Source organism: Pinus tabuliformis, chromosome Q, assembly GCF_031772625.1.
Source record: "Pinus tabuliformis cultivar Carrire ecotype Pingquan chromosome Q, CPIR1, whole genome shotgun sequence".
NCBI classification, from domain to species: Eukaryota; Viridiplantae; Streptophyta; class Pinopsida; order Pinales; family Pinaceae; genus Pinus; species Pinus tabuliformis.
This window is the reverse complement of record NC_142296.1, coordinates 1,352,373,603-1,352,392,744: the sequence shown is the minus strand read 5'-3', so window position 1 is coordinate 1,352,392,744 and position 19,142 is coordinate 1,352,373,603. Positions and strand designations below refer to the sequence as shown.

General features: G+C 40.9%; 1 protein-coding gene across 2 annotated transcripts in view; it reads left to right on the top strand.

Annotated features, from left to right (window-relative positions):
- ARP (apurinic endonuclease-redox protein) overlaps positions 1 to 19,142 on the top strand; it is a 197,351-nt gene that overhangs the window by 103,463 nt on the left and 74,746 nt on the right. For both annotated transcript variants that reach the window (XM_089386334.1, XM_089386335.1), the window contains exons 5-6: positions 6,402 to 7,081; positions 7,326 to 7,436. In XM_089386334.1, coding sequence (XP_089242460.1) covers positions 6,402 to 7,081; positions 7,326 to 7,436 — 791 coding nt within the window. The remainder of the gene's footprint in view (positions 1 to 6,401; positions 7,082 to 7,325; positions 7,437 to 19,142) is intronic.

Genomic DNA, 19,142 nt, shown 5'->3' with positions numbered 1-19,142 from the left:
CATCAATTTCCAACGCAGCCTGTACGCTGCTAGCTGCCTGTATGCTGCCAGCAGTCTCCAATCACACAGAAAAATCCAGCGGCCTCGTCCTTTATCGTCCAGCTGCCATTTACGCCTTCTCTGCTCCTGTACGTGACATCCTGCTACTTGCTTATCCACTGCATGCTCACGTTTTGTTGCCGAAGTCCCTCACCTGCTGGCTGATACTTCCCCACCGCTGCCATTCCATTCTCTTTTGCTGTTCCATGCATTTTCTTGCATTCAATACGCAGTCAGCTTCTCCGTTCCAGCAGAATTTTTCATTCCTCCAAGCGCTGTCATTTCTGCAATAAACTATTGCCTCTCCGCCTGCGTCTAATCCCCAGCTCGTGGTGCCTCTTCCACGCTGCCTCGTCTGTTCTCTTCCTTAGCATGCTGCAATCCCATCGCTGCCCATTCAGCTGATCAAATTGCTGACCTGTGGATACAAAGCCGCAACATCCTTCATGCAGTCCAAATGCACAACTGCAAACTGTTTCCTTCCTCATCGCTCATACAACAGCAAGCAGACCTGCGTCCTCAGCTCGCGGCTCGGTCTTCTTCCTTCTGGATCGATTCCAATCCCATCGCCGCCGTCAAACATATGCCTGCAAACGCATAATAAAAATCAAGCAATCGATGCTATATGATTCCTTTTGGGTAATGTGTTTTAGATTTAGAAGAGTAGCATAGTTAGTTTAGATTTTAATATATATATATATATATATATATATATTTTTTTTTTTTTTTTTTTTATATGTATGATCAGGTGAGCGGTTCTGTTTTCTTTGATTTTATTTTTAATTTAGCGCATAGTTTAGCTTAGGGTTTGAATTTTGAATTAGATTTTCTTTAAAGTTTATTTTTATTTCATAAAAAAAAAGTTTAAAAGGAATCCTTTTTTAAATAGATTTTAATTTTGATTATTTTCTAGTTTTAGATTTAATAAATTTTACTTTAGTTTTAGATTTAGATTTAGGATTTAAGTTATTTTGTTTAGTTTTTTTTGTTTTTTTGTTTATCAAAAGATAAAAAAAAAAAAAAAAAAAATCATAAAAAAGCAAAAAAAATTCTTTTTACTTTTTAGACTTTGGATTAGATTTTATTTTTTAGGCTTTTAATTTTGATTTAAAATTTTATATATATATATATAGTGTTTCTTTTAATTTAGTTTAGATTTTAATGTTATTTAGATTTAAGGTTTCATTTAGTCTTTAATTTTGTTTTATTTGAAAAATATAAAAAATATTTATGGAAATTTTTTGCCAGTTTGAGTCTTCGCTCAGGAATTTGTTATGTTTTATTTTTTCTGCTGAGGCTAAAATTTTGATGTGGGAATTAATGTTTAACATGCTTTAATGTTCATTTGAAGATTAACTACATGAATGTGATCTCTGGTTAGCATTTTACGTGGTTGTTTAAAGCACTTTATCTTTCGAAATTTTAATTGCTGGAGTATCATTAAGTCATTGAGCATTTATTGATTATCTCGCATTTGGTAAAAGTTAAACTTTGTTTGAGTTGTTTGATGGTAAACGATTGTTGATGTGTTCATACTTCTGCAGCATTTGATAAATAATCGTTTAATCATTTATTTCATAAGGCACTAGTCTATTAACTTAGTAAAATCAATTAAGTGCTTGTTCCCCTCGTGTCTCTCAACCCAACTGGTCCTCAGTTGGTCATCCATTTTCCCATAGCGTCTACCCCCCTTAGGCTCAAACAGAGAGATCGGGGATCAGGGTGACAGCCCCCGGTCTGAGCGTTGTCGTGACAATCTGTGCGACAACACCCCTCACACCGACTGGATTGTATTCGACATGCTGCTGGATTTCATCACCAGGAAATCCAACTAGATTGTATCTGATGTGCTGTTGGATTTCATCACCAGGAAAGCCGACTAGATTGTATCCAACGTGCTGCTGGATTTCGTCACCAGGAAAGAAGCACAAGACAAAAATGTCGTCGGGTTCTTGGTTTATGTCGACGTAACTTATTAACATGTTCACTGGATCCATGGCATATTTGATCAAATGAAGTGGTCTGTTTATTTCAAATCTGTACTCCACGATATCTAGTGCTTGCTCTCGCCCCCTTTTCCTCACGACACTGCAGGTCATGCCAAAAGGTTGATTGACGAAATATGTATCATTGAGGCAATTCTCTTCTGCACCAAGAGTTTCTGTTAGTCGCATTGGTGGATTTTCATTCTGAGCGATTATTGCAAGCTCATCAGGGGTAATGTAATATTGAGGGTGCAAACAGAGGGAAATTTGCTTGTGGAGTCTTCCATCGAACATGGAATAAATTTTCAATGAGATTTCACCTAAAGAACTATTATGGTTATACATCCCCATCTCCCTATTACAAGGAGATAAAAACCTAAAATGTAAATTCCCCCAAGGAGTGCCACTTTCATCTGGAATGGTATACAACTTTTTGTACTCTTTTAATTCTAAAATTGTGAATAGTTTTTCCCTATTATTATAAATCATTCCCCTGCAATTTGGAATATCAAAATCACAATGATGTATTTTATCTGATTGAAAATACCTTCTATATGTTGTTGTTTGTCTTGCTATAACCAGTGTAATTGGAATACTCTTGAAAATTTTAAGAGGAACCCCACCAACAATTAACAATGAATCATTATAATTATTGTAGCACACAAAGTCCACTATATCTGGGGAACGCATTATTACAGGGCTCCCAGTATCGTGAGTAAGAGGTGAGATTTCTCCATTTGCATATCGTAGATATGGAATAAGATCATGTTGCCTATGGAGAACAAATATTATGTCATTGACTATCACAATGTCACTTATAGAGGAAGTCTGCGGAGGGTTCTTGAATTCTTGTAGATGATATTCCGGAAATGTAAGCATAGCCTTAGTTTTCCTGTTCAACTCTCGAGCTTTTAGGTACCCTTTTTCCTTAAACAATTTGAGTTCCAGATACAGTTGCTCAAGGTCACTTTTGTGCCTTTTACTGTGATGCATGGCCTTGATATTTGTTGTTGTCACTGCAATGCCCTTTACTGACTTTATCGCTTCTGGAAGAAGTTGTTGCTTAAAGAATTCATTTCCTTTCTCCCGCTCTTCATCTGCCAACTTTGGATCAAAATCTTCTTGTTGTTCCAAATCTTTCTTTTCTTTCTCAGCTTCATTAAGTTTCTTCAATGTATGTGGATTACGATGTTCTGTAAGTACTTTCTGGAAAGTTTCAATTGTTGGCTCATAGTCCTTAGAACATTTAGCCATCTTAACATATGCAATTCCTTTTTTAATCGAAGGTCGTGCAATCATTTTAAAATCTGAATGAAGCTCCCTCCCTCTTTCAACAACCTTGTCACAGTCTTCAATGCAATCTTCATACTTCCCCATTCCCAAATAGACAACTGCTCTGTTTGTATAAGGAGATATCTTCATCATCTAGATCCATTGCTTTCGAATAATGCTTAATAGCAACCTCAAAATCTTCCTTCTTATAAGCTGCATTTCCAAGCTCCTTTTCCTTTTGTGCCTCTTCTTTTCGAGCTGCCTTCTCTTTCTCCTCATCTGGAATATCCATTGGTTCTAGCTGACCTGGAGGTGGGTGTAATGGAAACTCCAACTCTAAGGGAGGGCCTATTAGTTTCTCCTTTTTCCTTTGCTCATATTGTTGCTCTTCTTCTAATTCATACCGATCCACTTCATCATGTATTATATCTTCCGGATGTAATCCCCTTTGTTCACTTCCTCCCTCCTCTGAAGTAGCCCTACCAACACTTTTCTCTGGACTATGCTGAGAAGCATATTCGGGTTGTTCTTCCTCGCCAGAATAACCAAAAACATCATGCATATCTACTGTTGAACGAGTTACATGGTGATCATCACCTTGATCACTTAGTTCTCTAACTGGCTCGGTATCTGCTCCTTCTCCTTTACTTTCAACATCAACTTCATTTGAATCATCATCTTGATCTTTTTTAATTTCTTCACCATTATTATCATCTTCCTTATTATTGATTTCCTTTCGACATGCTTTAACTTCTGCATATGATTTTTCTACTTGCTGAAATGCTTCTTGAATTTTACTAAACTGCTCAACGCAATCAGGACGTGAACGTAATGGCACATTGTGCGGTGAACAATGTTCAAAGACTCGCATGATTATATTGTGCGCCATGGCTCTGATACCACTGAAGCATAAAAACTGTTATTGAAGCATGAAAACTGATAGCTTGGAAGCTTGAATGTAAAAATATACAAGAGGTATTTGTAATAATAATTTATTATATATATAAAATGTATAAGTGATATGAATGTTACAATGAGGCTTTGATTTTATACCTTAGCAGGTGACCTTTCATGATTAGGCATGTTGTTTAGACATGTCTTTTCACTTAACTTAATGACTATTTAACATAATCAATTTTTGATTATTTAATATTTACATATATTTTATTTATTTACTTGTTATGAATTATATTCATAACAAACAACCTCGGTTTTTGTGCCCAAAATTGTGGACTGCCCAAACAGGAATTCCTCACCCAAATCCACAGTCAAGGAAAGTCAACGCTGGTCAAAACAGCCTCCTGAAGTTTTTGGTCAAATCAGGTCAACGCAGGGACAGCAAGAAAACAGCCTTTCCTTCGCACATGTGGAGAGAGAGAGAAGCCCAGAAATCCGTACCCAATCAGATGAGGAGAGAGAAATGTGTGAAGATGAGTGATGTCCAAATGAGGATGAGGCATCATGTATTTATAGGCTAATGTTGAGGATGAATAGACATGACTGTTGGGCTTCTGAGCCTACATGAGCTTGCTGGCTGACCTTGACAATTTGTCCATAACATAAATAAATTCATATCTTCATTTGTACATGTTAGGATCGGGTGATCTTTAGATCAATCCTATACCTCTTAGAGAGAGGAATCCAAGAAAAATATCTGCTGTCATAAATAAGATGACCCATGTGGAGTTTGGCCCTAGTTGCCCATTTTAACATAGAGGAGTTCAACAATCAATGCCACTAACATTAAGGCACATAGAGGGCTTGGTGCTCTTGATTAAATTCTAGTTCCATACCCTCGTACACGACAGAATCAAATGGAAACATTGCAATCCCCTCAATCCTGAAATCCAATTCTACTATCTACTTTCTCCATATGAAATCCAATGAGGTTGCAACCACTCTCAAACACTCTGAGTCAATTAATGGTAATGTTAAAATTTAAAAATTTAAGTGAAAGGATCATTTATCCCCTTTTAGAATTTAACATTACCATTAATTACATAGCATATTCTTAACATTTCCATTACTTACATAGCATTACTAGGGCCTTAGGGTTGAATATTAGGCTACCCCATTCATAATTCCCTGTTTTTAGATAATTTGCATTTGGCCCACACATGCCACACAAGTATGTTGTACTGACCTGCATGTGCCATATGGATGCTGAAACGTGATGTATGGATTCTGAAATGCGGGGTTTGGTGCCTGAAATGTGTTTCAAAAATGTGAAACAAGTTTCCGCCCAGCTGAAATGCGTTTCAAGTGCATTTCAGCTGTGTTTCGGGGTTTGTGTTCCGAAATGCAGCTGGTACAGCCGGGAGGGGGGCTGGGGGGTGTTCCCACGTTTCCTGCAACTTAGTATTTGGGAGTTACATAATGGACTCTTCTCCTACTACGTAATGAAACATTGCATCACCCAATGATGAATGAATGAAACCACTCTTTCTCATGTTGTTGGCATTCCTGTCTAGGCTTGTGTGCAAAACTCACAATATTTTAGTTATTTCTCTAACACGGATCTCAGAATGCAGGAGTAATGCATTAGGGGAGTATGTTTGAATATCTTGAATGCATTCCAACCATAATACAAGTGGTAATAGCTAGTGGTCAGACCTGGTAATTGAGTATGCCATTTTAGTTGACAATAGCAATTTTTTTTGTATTTTACAACAAATTTCCATAGAACCCATCTACCCTTGTCTGAATTCTCTGCTGATCCAACTCTCCATTGGTCCATGTAGACCAGCGATTAGCTGCTAGCAATTTCTGTCCCTAAGTGATGGATACAACCTACAAGAGGTGCAATTATGCCTTCCCATGCCAGCTAAAGTCGTCAGCCTCCCTTATGCATGGTCTCCCTCCCATTCTACCATGTTAAAGTCTTGAATTATCCAGTCAGCTGCTGGGAAGGAGTTAGCACCAAAAGTATTATAATATTTTTGTTGAAATTTATTTAGGGCTCTTCTAGTATATTATCTCTGGTTATCTATGGTTAGGTAATTTCTGCTAATTTTCATATAATGTGAGATTAGTTTTAAATTTTCTGAAAATCATGACAAACAGTTTCTAAATGTCCTGAATTCATACTTATCTTGGAAATCACAGTTCAAAATTCTGGAAATGGTCTGCCAAAGGAAGCAGAAGACTGTCTAGCACATATTAATCCAGATCAAGTTACAAGGAAAACTAGGCATAAAAGTTCTATCAAATTGTCTGTAAAGGATTCCCAATCTCTGGTTCAGTGTGTGGCAGAGACTGCAGACAAACTACAGGTTTCTGGGAAGAATTCTACTAAGTCTAAGAAACAATCTAATGAAAGCAAGCGATCTGTTGATGTTATTGCACAATCAAGTGGCAGTGAGAAAGAAACAGAGAGTGCTAAAGCACCTTTGACAAAAAACGAAAATAAGGATTGTGAAGAATCCATGATTGAGTCAACTGCACCAGACAAGGTGTTGGCTCGAAAAAAGAGAAAAACATCAAAGGTTATTAAAATTTCAAATATGATGGAAGTTAATGCTGTTGGAGAAAATGAGCCAGTTAGCAATTTTGAACAACCATGGACAATGCTTGTTCACAAGAAAGTGCAACCTGGATGGGTAGCTTATAACCCAGCTATCATGAGGCCTAGTTCTCCATTGGAGACTGCAAACATAATAAAGATGATTTCTTGGAACGTGAATGGTTTGAGAGCCTTGTTGAAAAGGAAGGATGAGAACTCATTTTTGCAGCTTGCTAAGAAGGAGAACTTTGATGTCTTATGTTTACAAGAGACCAAGTTGCAGGTTAGTGCCCAACACAAAGTTTTTCATTAATTGTTGCCCATAGAGTGGCTATATTCTTTGCTTTATGTTTAATCAATCTTAATGGTGTATCGAGTAATTTGATTGTAAATGATGTTTGGTATGGTTTCCCTATCATCTCTGAGGCATAAATTTCAGTGTCTATAAAGCAGCAACAGTTGAATGTGGGTCCTAAATGTTCTGTTGTGCATGTTGATGCCATTGTTAAATGTTGTCTTGGATACAGGAAAAGGATGTGGAGCAGATTAAACAAAGCCTGCTGGATGGCTATGATAATAGTTTCTGGACTTGTAGTGTTTCCAAGCTTGGGTATGCAGGAACTGCTGTGATTTCTCGAGTAAGGATTCTTTTATTGCATGAAGCTGCATATATCTGTAGTTATTAACTCTGCTTGAGGAATTGTTAAATATGCAACCCTATCTATGACCTTTTGTCCAATTCTTACCATATTTATGACAATGAGTCTCCTTCCTTTTTCCCTTTTTATTTGAGTCGTTGATGAAGGTGTTGTTGAGTGAGCACCAAAAGTATTATAATGTTCTTTTTGAAATTTATTTAGAGCTCTTCTAGTATATTATCTATGGTTAGGTATACTAGAAGGGCTCTTCGAGTATATTATTTGCGCATTTGTGACCACTTGTCTACACTTAAGCCATTTGTTATCTGTATGCCGACATTCTTGTTTGTCATCATCCCTTAGTTGGGGCAGTGTATACTCATTGACTTTATTGCTTTGTTCAATTAATTTTGTTGCTTGTCTGGCATTTTCAATAGTTTTGGGCCTCAATAGTATTATTTCACTAAGGTAGTCCTTCAACCTGGTAATATACATTTTTAGTAATTGTTCACTTGAGAGACTAGTGTGCCTAGTTCCCATAATTTCCTATTCATGTGTATAGATATTTACGTTTCCTTTTTGTTTTAAAGGAGCAAACTTGGTGCAAACTTCATCTTCTTCTTCATCATGAAGTCTTTTTAATAACACAGTAATGAAGTCTTCCCAGTGGAAGGAGCAGGCTTCACATTTCCCAAACCACCATAAGTACCAATCATAAGATTTTCCTTCCAAATGATTGAAGGCTATCGTTATTTTTTCTCTTTAATTGACTGGGGGATTGATTCAAAGGTACTGCCCATATTGTTGATGCAAATGATGGCTCCTCTATGGTTTTTATTGTCATATTTGGTAATTCCTTTTTAGTTTTTTTAGTTCAAAAACTATTATAATTATCTAACAATTATATAAAAACATAATCTTGAAATCTTTGGTTACTTGTATTCCCTAAGAGAGATAGCCCTATAATTGTTATAGTATATATGCCTATGTTTATTTTATGTATATAATGAAGTTCCAAGAGTTTGGTTATGTTGTGGGAAATAAAGCAATAGGAAGATCACCCCGATCGGGATGCGGGCCGACAGTTGGGACAGGCTGGTTGTAGTTATGATTGGTACCCAAGCAATTAGTACTGTTGTGGCATGAATGCATGCTGGGGAGGTGGGAAAGGTGGCTGGCCTGGAGATAAGGCAGGGCATATAGTCGGGCGAGGTAAATCGACACGCAGTGTTAGAGGGTTAGCTCGTGGAGAAGGGTGGTATTGCAGTGTTGCAGGAGGACGTCGGAATAGGAGGAGCCAAGCTCGACGACGAACGCCTGCGGACTTCGGGTATGTAATTCGGCTCTGCTCCAACACTGTAATTATGTTCTGGTTGGGGTTTTGCTAGGGGGAAAGGAGGGTAATTAGTAAGAGAGCCTGGGGGATAGAAAATTGCTGGTGGCAATGGGGAAGGCAATTGCTTGCCATTGCCTGGTTTTGCGTCCATACCTTCTGCCAAATGGGTAATACCCATGACTGCTGGGGGGGCAATTGCATGCTGCTGGGTTGGGAAGCTCTGCGCTCCTTAAACATGGTCTGGGGGGAGTTTGACTGTGGCAAGAAAATGCATGAGGGGCAGGCGATGGTAGAAGGGGGCAGGGGGAAGCAATTGGTAGGAGGCTTGGGGTGCATCCATTCCCGCTGCATGCAAAGCAAGTGCTGGGCTAACTAGAACCCCTACCGGAACGATGGCAAGGCCAGAAACTCTGGGTGGAAACCTAGTTGGGTGGAACCGAGAGGCAGAGCCACTAATCCTTGGGCAGAGGGGGAAAGGAACCTGAACTACAACAAGCAAATTGCAAGAAGCGAGGGGGTCTGCGAGCTCGGCTTGGGCAAGGGCCGACTGACCTGCATGCAAACGCTAGTAATGGGGAGGGGAAAAAGGGCGTGACAGGGGGTATGGGCTATGGACCTCCCCATTGCGGGCTGCGGGCTTTGGTCCACCCCAGCTTGAATATGGTGAGAATTGGCAGAGAGGAGAAGTAGGGAAAGACGTATTATGTTGGAAACAACACTCAGAACAGAGCCACCAGGGGGTGGCACATAACTGAAATACTGTGTTTTAATTTAACTAATTGTGGATGTCACCAGTGTTTTGGAAAGTAGGTCATGGCTCGTGCTGCGAGGGGTCGTGGGCGTGGTAGGAGAGGCCTGACACCAAGGAAAGACAAGGAGCCGAGTACGTCGGAACCACGCAGGGGCAGGAAGTCGGTAGAACACCTCATCACTGAAGCAGCGAAGGCTTACTGAGAGGGGACAGATGCTGGAATCCGGAAATTGCTGGAAGAATGGGAAGAGGAAGTAAAACAAGGCAGCGAGACAAAGGAAGAAATGGATAATTGGAGGACCTTAGTCCCGGATCCGGGTAACACTCGCGGCAGAATCACTCAGTTTAATCAAACTCTGTACTTGTACTAGGTAATGAAGAGTTTATTAGGCAAGGCGATGGAGCAAATTTCTGTGGGAATGGCGGTGACACTCCAAGGAATGCCGAGCTATAAGAAGGATTTGCAGAAAATCCTCTTTCAGCTGCATAAACAAGATATCAGGTTGGACAGAATCGATCGCCATATCCCTTGCATACTGGAGTTGAATGATATGCCAAGGGCATCCGCCAAGGATTCAACACCTGTTGAATCTGCCTTAGAGGAACAGAAGGATTAGACTCTTACCCATGCATAATTTTGTTTTATGCGGATAGCTTTTAATTTCTATATTGCAAATATCAGTTTATATAGTTATGTAGTGTATGGACACAAAACAGAGACATATCTAGCTTGGCTGGAAAGATTAAGACTGTATTGTTTTTGGATGGCTTACAATGCGGACTGGTGGCCAACAAACTTGGTTTCCCTTTGGGGCAAGTTGAGGCCACTTGGTTAATGTATGTGGTGTAAACTTGCTTATTTTAATAGAAAATGGAATGGTCCTGCCAAGCTTAACAAAAAAAAAGCAATAGGAAGATCAAGCATCTCATGATTGATAATAGAGATGAATATACTCGCAATTCATTCCATTGAATTGTTCCTTATATTTCATTAGTCAATGGAGTAAGAAGCCAAACAAATAGGGTTATCATCGAGATGGCTTGTTGCATGCTCCACTCCAAGGAATTAAAGCTTGCATTATGGGGAGAGGTGGTTTTTTCTATTATCTTTTGAGGCTACTCCAAAGGTGTGTTCACCTTACTAGGAGATCTTTGAGCCCCTTGGTGATTTTTCATGAACATATGGATGGTTTAGTTTGGGTGGAGGCTTAACCTTGGTTAGAGTGTTAGCATGGCACCCTTAACCTAGGAGGTTGTTACCCTATTCAACTTGATGACTAATCCATTGGGTGCATACAATGGAGTTAGTTGCTTGATTAGGAGAGGTACCTAGCTAGGAGGATGAGCACTAGGAACATAGAGGAGGTCACTTAGCTATAAGAGCATGGGACTAACTAAAATACACCTTTGAGGTTAGAGATTTTATTGGAGGATGTTTGGATTGAGAAGCATACTTCATGGAGGTTGGTTGTGGGCTTGGACACGTTGAGAAGCATACTTCATGGAGGTTGGTTGTGGGCTTGGACACGTTCAGGAGAAGCACTTGAGCATTGTAATTATTGTCGCTCAGATTGTACAGGCATTGCGACAATGACTCAGGTCGAGGGCTGTCACTCTGATCCCCGACCTCTCCATTCTAGCTGTCTCCCAACAACAGGCTATGGGGGGTAGTCCCTATGGAAATGTGAAGATGAAGGACAAGTTGGCGACCAACGAGTCTGGGCGACACAATTGAGAGGTGTAATTGCTTGGTTAATTTTAGCAAGATTTAAGGATTAGATTGAATTCAAATGTGAGACCAATGCCTTATGGAGTCAACTTCTTGCTTATTATCAATTAGAGACCAAGTAACTGGATGGACAATCGCTGCTTAGATGCTTCACTAACCTATATGCTATGCAAATCCTAAGACCTAAGTGTGATGCAAGAATCTTAGTTACTTTAGTTATATGCCTATTCTAATTATGATCATCCTTTTAACTGTTTTGGAACCATTCTTTAGAGTAGGTTGTGGCGATGGAAGCCAACGGGAAGCAAGCAAAGGCTTGATTAACGATACCTCCCCTTGTGTTCCAACCACCAGATGCCTCTAGTTCTGCAGAGATTGTGTTTTGACGGCTGCAAGGTCACTGTGTTAACCACTAGAAAGGTGTTGAATCCCTCAAGCTAAATTGAGAAAGGGTGGCCCTAGAAGTCTATCAACCAAGCTTATGCTTGGAGGTAAATTATTAGTGCAACTAGACTTAGAATGCTTATGCAAGGTGGATGAGTGATTCTTGGGTTAAGATTGCTTAATGTTCAAGTACTTAAGTTATGATTAGCTTCTATGACAAGAGTAAATAATAAATGGAAAGACAATTTTATTGTCAAGAATGTGCCAATTATCAAGTGCCAAAATTAAACAATCCATAGAGCAGTTTAAAATGACAATAATTACAATTACTCAAGATAATTTAAAATCTTCAAGATATTTCCAAGTAAATGCCAATAATCTTATGCCAGTATTAGGAGATGCTCAATATTTCTTAAATATGCAAGTACTTAAGATAGACAATATAATTATCAAAGCTTCTTGGCATATGATGGCAAAAAAAATTATGTGTTTAATTTAGAGCAATTTATCCAAGGACTCCTTAGCAAGTTGCTTAACACAACAATGCCAATTAGATGCCAAAATACCCAAGAGAGATAGATCTTCAAAGCCAATTGATTTTCACTGCCCAAAGTGAATTAAACCATCCAACAAGGTTAGAGCTTAAATGTGTAAGTGCTTATTGAGTGATTTTAGTGCTAAGTTAATAATTCTTAGATCTAACACAAGACAAGTAAATGTTAGGTTCCAATAGCATAAATCTTCTCCACAATGAACTAACTAGAGCGTGAAACAATGAAAATCACTTATGTAACTTATAGTTCACTATTGAGATTTAGGACAACAGCAAGCAAATCACTCTATATCCAAGAAATGACAAACATGTAAGAATGAAATATGAGTAATGAAACACCTAATGAATTGCCAAGTGAATATATGAAATGACCAACCCTCTTATTATGTATTATTCAATGTTATATCATATCTAAGAGCACTTATGACAACATTAAGAAAAGTGTGAGAATAGTGAGCTATCAATGCAATAATTTGTGCCCCAAAATACCAAACAATTTCTAGATGCCAAAACAAGTTTGCCAATATGAAATTATGAGTTAGCAAGCCCTTTTATGATGTAGCTTCAGATTATATCAGATCTGATCACACTTTTATGTAGAGATATTAGCCATGAAATTGTTGATTTGGGGTAGCATCGGATGTGCTCTAGCCACGAAATTTGGTAGAGAGGTTGGGGCACAGGAGTCTAAACTTAGGGAAAATAAAATATTAATGTGTATTAATATGAATCTGTGTTAGAATGGTCCAAAAGACATGGATCAAGCCAAATCTAATCTTAGCCGTTGATTAGGGACTTCATCTCGGCCGTTGAGATGTCAACAGGAAAAGTATAAGAGGAAGCTTGAGGGTCACTTGGAGAATACACCAGATGATTAGTCATTTTATTCTCTAGAGCGGGGTTTGCTAAGAGAGATAGAATCAGTGATTGGGAGAGTAGCTGAGGGGCATTGAGTACAGAGAAATAGAGAAGGCAGAGATTGTTCTGGGAGAGCAGCGCAACAACCAAGGAGGGTGACGCAGAGTCAGCAAGGGCTCACGCAGGGCCACGCAGAGGCAGCCAAGTGCTGCGCAAAGCACCAGAGGGGCTAGCGCAGCTAACGCAAAGGCTCCCAGCACTGACGTAGGGCCTCCTAGGGCAGATGCAGGCCTAGAAAGAATGATGCAAGGCCAACGTGAGACAGAGAGGGGCTGATGCAATCTAGATTGGGCAGACGCTAGGGTTGCAGGAGAAGTTTTGTGCTGAAGAGCTGCTGGAAGGATTTTCTGGGGTTTCAGCCAGGAGATTTCTCTCAAACTATGAGGTATAGTTGCTAAGGAAATTCTCTGTTGGGTAGGCCTTTCGGCACCCAGATTGTACTCTGATATTGCTTAATAAGAAAACCCTCAGATAGCTGCACCGATTTTCTCGCATTGTGTTTTTTCGGGGACATTGGTCCAAAAATAATGGTCATGTGGTGTGTTTGTTCTTGTTTCTTTTAATTGCTGATCTGTAATATGTTGAGCATGCACTAGTGTTTATTTTCAGTGTTTACTTTGTAATAACTTGTTAAAAAAAATAACAAGTAGGTAGGAATAAATCAGAAAAAGTGCATGAAGGGTTTCCAAACTAAGTAAATTTAGGAACTTCAACATGGTATCAGAGCGTGATTGTAGATCACAAGAGGACTAAAAGATCTCAGCCGAGCGGAGTAATAGCAGTAGAAAACAGTTGTCCTGAGGTGATAGACGCTGTTTCTAGTAGCGCAGAAGCCAAGGAAGTGTGACGCAGAGCTAGCCAGAGCCACGCAGAGGAAGTCGAGAACTGCGTAGAGCCTCAGAGAGGGTAGCGTTGCTGATGCAGAGGGCTAGAGGGTTGACGCACGACATCCCAGGGCTGACGCAGAGCCAGCATGGGGCAGAGAGGGGCTGACGCAGTTCACAGAGAGGCAGTTGTTGGAGTCTAGAAGGCTGCAGAAATATTGCAGAGTGGAGCTGGTGAGGCACTGTAGTCAGAACAGTACCTGACAGAGCAGGGCCAAAGGAGTTGTTATCGAGGGTTTCTAGCCGAGGAACCTGGATCAACAGTGCAGTTGCACACGACGATCAGAGTAGGGGACATCTCGACAAGTGGCAGAAGGATTTCTAGGAGGGAAATCAGGATTTAGAGGGAGTCCAGAAGAGAACTTCCAGACGGGAAGTAGAGACTCAGAGGAGTCGAACAAAGAACTTCCAAGAGGGAAGTAGAGGAGCGTTATGGCACTACATGGGGTAAGAGACTAGGATAGACTGGACAGAGCATCGAACTTTGCAGTTTGGAAGGCCAGAATCTTATCAGTGCTTGACAGAAATCGTGGCAAGAACTTTGCCAGGAAGGTTATAGCTATCCCAGTCAACCCCAATGATAACGACAAGTACGAAGAGGCGATGGCGAGGGCCAAGTGCATTATACTTGACGGGGTCAAGGATCATCTGGTACCACATATAGACGAGAAGGAAACAACAATTGAGATGTGGGAGGCTCTCATGAACCTGTACCAGCATACTTTTGTGCAGAGAAGAATGCTGCTCGAGAACCAGATGAGGTTGTATGAGATGAAGAAGGGTTAATCGTTGACACCTTCCTTGGAGGACTGAATGAGATCCGAGACCAGTGGACTGCTATAGGAGCGACACCGAATCAGGAGCTTATGGTGAGGACAACCCTGAATGTTGTCTCAGAAGATTGGGAAGTATTTGTCCAAAGTATCCTGGGCAGAGGAACTCTCCTACCTTGGGACGAGATGTGGGCAGCTCTTCGCCAAGAAGAGATAAGACGACAGTGAAAGACAGGTAGCAACAACAAAGGGATCAAAGTTCAGCAGGAGGAGGAGGATGTGGCCCTAGCATCTGAGGGAAAGCAGGAGAAGCGGAAGAAGAAAAATCTCTCCAAGATCAAGTGCTTCCACTGTGGGGAGATGGGTCATTATGCGACCTAGTGCCCAAGGAAGAAGAGTAAGGGAGAGTCTTCCGAGACTAAGGCAGCACCAACACGGGCAAAGAAGGAAGTTTTGACAGACGATGATTATGTCATGAGTGCACACACACGACTTGAGCAGAAGTGGGGAGACATCAAGCTGTAGTCAAGCGGACTACAGGTGATGACGGGCAGGATCCTTATTAAATTGGCAACTAGGGCCAAACTCCATGTGGGTCGGCTTATTTATGGCAGCTGATATTTTTATTGGATCCCTCTCGTCGAGAGGTGTAGGATTGATCCAAAGATCATCTGATTCCGATAAGTATTTATGGAGATATGAATTTATTTTGTTTATGTAATTATAGTCAAGCCGACCAGCTCAACCGACGTGTCTATTCATCATCCTTGCTTTAGTATAAATAGAAGAGTTTTGATGTCAATTGGCACACGTATTCTTAAGGTGATCTCCTCTCCACGTCTGGGTTTTTGGAAGGAGAAAACCAAAAGATACGCTGGCTCAAGGGTGATGCCCTAACCGCAGGAAGCTGCAAGCATACGAGGATGAGCAACAAACAGACCCAATTCAAGATACGCAGACCTACAAGACTTGGAGAAGAAACGCAGTAAAACAAGTCCTAAATTATAGTCATGGGAAACGCATTCAGGTATGGAAATACGCACAGCAAAGAAGAAAAGTAATACGTTGTTCTGGGAAAACCTAGCCGCAGTTCATGAAGAGATACGCATCAACTCAGTCATGATATATGCTCACAGGCCCTAATCCATAGTGAATCTGGAAGCGTGGTTACTGACAACACTTATACGCCGTTTATGAAGAGATACGTGAGTTCATATATATGTTGGGATGATACGCTGTTCATGTTATATATATTGTTCACGTTATACGCAGTCATATATATATATATGCAGATCCAGATATGATGATACGCTGTTGTTCACGTTATACGCATGGAACCAGATATATATATATATATATATATATATATATATATATATATATACGCAGATCTAGATATGATGATACGCTGTTCATGTTATATATATTGTTCACGTTATACGCAGTCATATATATATACGCAGATCCAGATATGATGATACGCTGTTCATGTTATATATATTGTTCACGTTATACGCAGTCATATATATATATACGCAGATCCAGATATGATGATACGCTGTTCATGTTATATATATTGTTCACGTTATACGCAGTCATATATATATACGCAGATCCAGATATGATGATACGCTGTTCATGTTATATATTGTTCACATTCATCGCAGTCATGATAACAGGCTTTGTGTATAGTGGATCTGGAAATGTAGTTATGCAGAGATACGTTGCTCGTGGAATCAACACAGTCATCATAACAAGCTCCGTGTACAGTGGATCTGGTAGCATAGTTTTTATACGCAGTTCATGCAGAGATACACTGCTCGTGGAGACATATATCCGCATCAATGCAGTCAGGCACTTATACGCTATCCTCAGGTGTAGCCACTGTCAATGCATGGAGCTGCAGTCACATGTTGTTCATTCCTGAGGTATAGCCGCAGTCAACACATGGAAGCCGCAATCACACAATCGGATCCGCATTGAGATGAGATGTGTATAAGAGTTCAAGCTGCCTCCTCGGATGGGTTAAGGAGAAGTAGAACCAAGGTTGGTTACCCTCTCAGCATACCTGTATGGAGAGAGCACCCTGAGCATCTCGACATATCTATCTCAGATAGATGACAAACTTAGGATACTCCTGTAGCAGAGTCTTGGTGATGATCATTGTGATATTACTTCACAGTGAGCAGTATGAATTAGATCTATATGTCTCAGCATATGAAGCAGTGTTACAGTCTATAAGGAGAAGAAGTTCTAATGTTCAGCATAATAAAGAAATAATATAGTCATGGGCATCATAATGATGCATGAAGCATAAAGATTATGGGCAACATGATGATGCATGATGCGGCATGATGGTGCTACACGGTAAGGTGCAGCAAACGGACGAGATGCAGCACGATGATAGGTGAAGGAGTCACCTTAGAGAATCAGTTGAAGCAGAATGTCTTCAACTGATCTCATTGTTATAGAAAATGATCTATGCTTAGATCTAGACAAGTCAAAGTGTTGACTTCTGTTGTAATTGTACTCTCTCTCTCTCTCTCTTTCTCTGCTGAACTTTGAAGATAAAAGAAGATTTGATCAAAGGGTTTCCCCACACATTGTGGGGTTTGTCCCTGGCTCGCGCCACATCTTGTGTCCTCTTGTCTTGGCTTGTCTTCTGCGATTTTATATTTATGTTCTATCTGTAGTTTATTGTAATGTTGATGTGATTGCTAACTGTGAAAATTTAAATAAATTGCTCTAGCATAGAACATACCTAAACTTAACAATCCTTGAGGTACCCAGCATCTTGGATTAGACCTTGCTACGGGAGCCTTGAAGAGGAGTAGCAGGACTGGTTGAGTGGGTAGAGACGGATGCGGATGGAGTGGCAGAGAGAGCTACAGTGCAGGAGTCCTGAGACAGCGCAAAGTTGGCAGGCTGTAGCAGTGCAAGAGGCACAAGAGTGTTGCACTAGTGCAGGACGGGACAGAGAGGTGTGCAACGGTGCGAGATGCAGGGAGTTGTTAGAGTAGCGCAGAGGTCAGAGAGGGAGCACTTGCCAGCGGCAGAGGGAGCTTCAGCATCAGTGGGTGTCTCTAGCCCAACAGGGAGGTTAGTTGGGAGATCAGTTACTTACTTCTCAGTAACTGAGTTGCAGTGCAGCAGTGAGCAGCACGATGAAACATGATGAGAGGAGGTGCAGTGCGGATGCAGTGCTGGGAGAAAGGACCAACAGCAGCGTGGATGTAGAGGGAGCTGTCGTACAGATGCAACAGTGGCAGTGGCAGAACCATGGGCAACAGTACAGGAGGCAGAAGTGTAGAGGATGTTGGGAAGGAAGGCCTAGCATCATCACAGGTACCGATGCTGGAGGATCAGAGTAATACTCAGTGAGGAGTATTGCTAGAGCATAATCCTCGCTAAGAGGGAGTGTTGATTTGGGGTAGCATCAGATGTGCTCTAGGCATGAAATTTGGTGGAGAGGTTGGGGCAGATGAGATCTCCAATACCTAGAAAGGGTTTGGGCAGATTCTAAACAGATCAGGATATATTAAGATAATTAATATTTTTAATGGAGTCCATAAGTCTAAACTTAGGGAAAATAAAATATTAATGTGTATTAATATGAATCTGTGTTAGAATGGTCCAAAAGACATGGGTCAAGCCGGATCTAATCTTACCCGTTGATTAGGGACTTAATCTCGACCGTTGAGATGTCAACAGGAAAAGTATAAGAGGAGGCATGAGGGTCACTTGGAGAATACACCAACTGATCAATCATTCTATTCTCTAGAGTAGGGTTTGCTAAGAGAGATAGAATCAGTGATCGGGAGAGCAACTGAGGGGAATTGAGTACAAAGAATCAGAGAAGGTAGAGATTGTGCCGGGAGAGCAGCGCAATAGTCAAGGAGGGTGATGCAGAGCTAGCAAGGGCCCACGCAGGGCCACGCAGAGGCAGCCAAATGTTGCGCGGAGCACCAGAGGGGCCAGCACAGCTGACATAGAGGCTCTCAGAGCTGACGCAGGGCCTCCTGGGGCTGACGCAGGGCCAGCGTGATACAAAGAGGGCCTGACGCAGGGCCAGCATGAGACAAAGAGGCGCTGACGCAATCCAGATTGGGCAGACGCTGGGGTTGTAGGAGCAGTTTTGTGCTCAAGAGCTTTTGGAAGGATTTTCTGGGGTTCAGCCAGGGGATTTCTCTCAAACTGTGAGGGATAGCTTCTAAGGGAATTCTCTGTTGGGTAGGCCAGTTTCAACACCCAGATTGTACTATGATATTGCTTAATAAGAAAACCCTCAGATATCTGCACCGGTTTTCCCGCATTGGGTTTTTCTGGGGACATTGGTCCAAAAACAATGGTGTCATGTGGTGTGTTTGTTCTTGTTTCT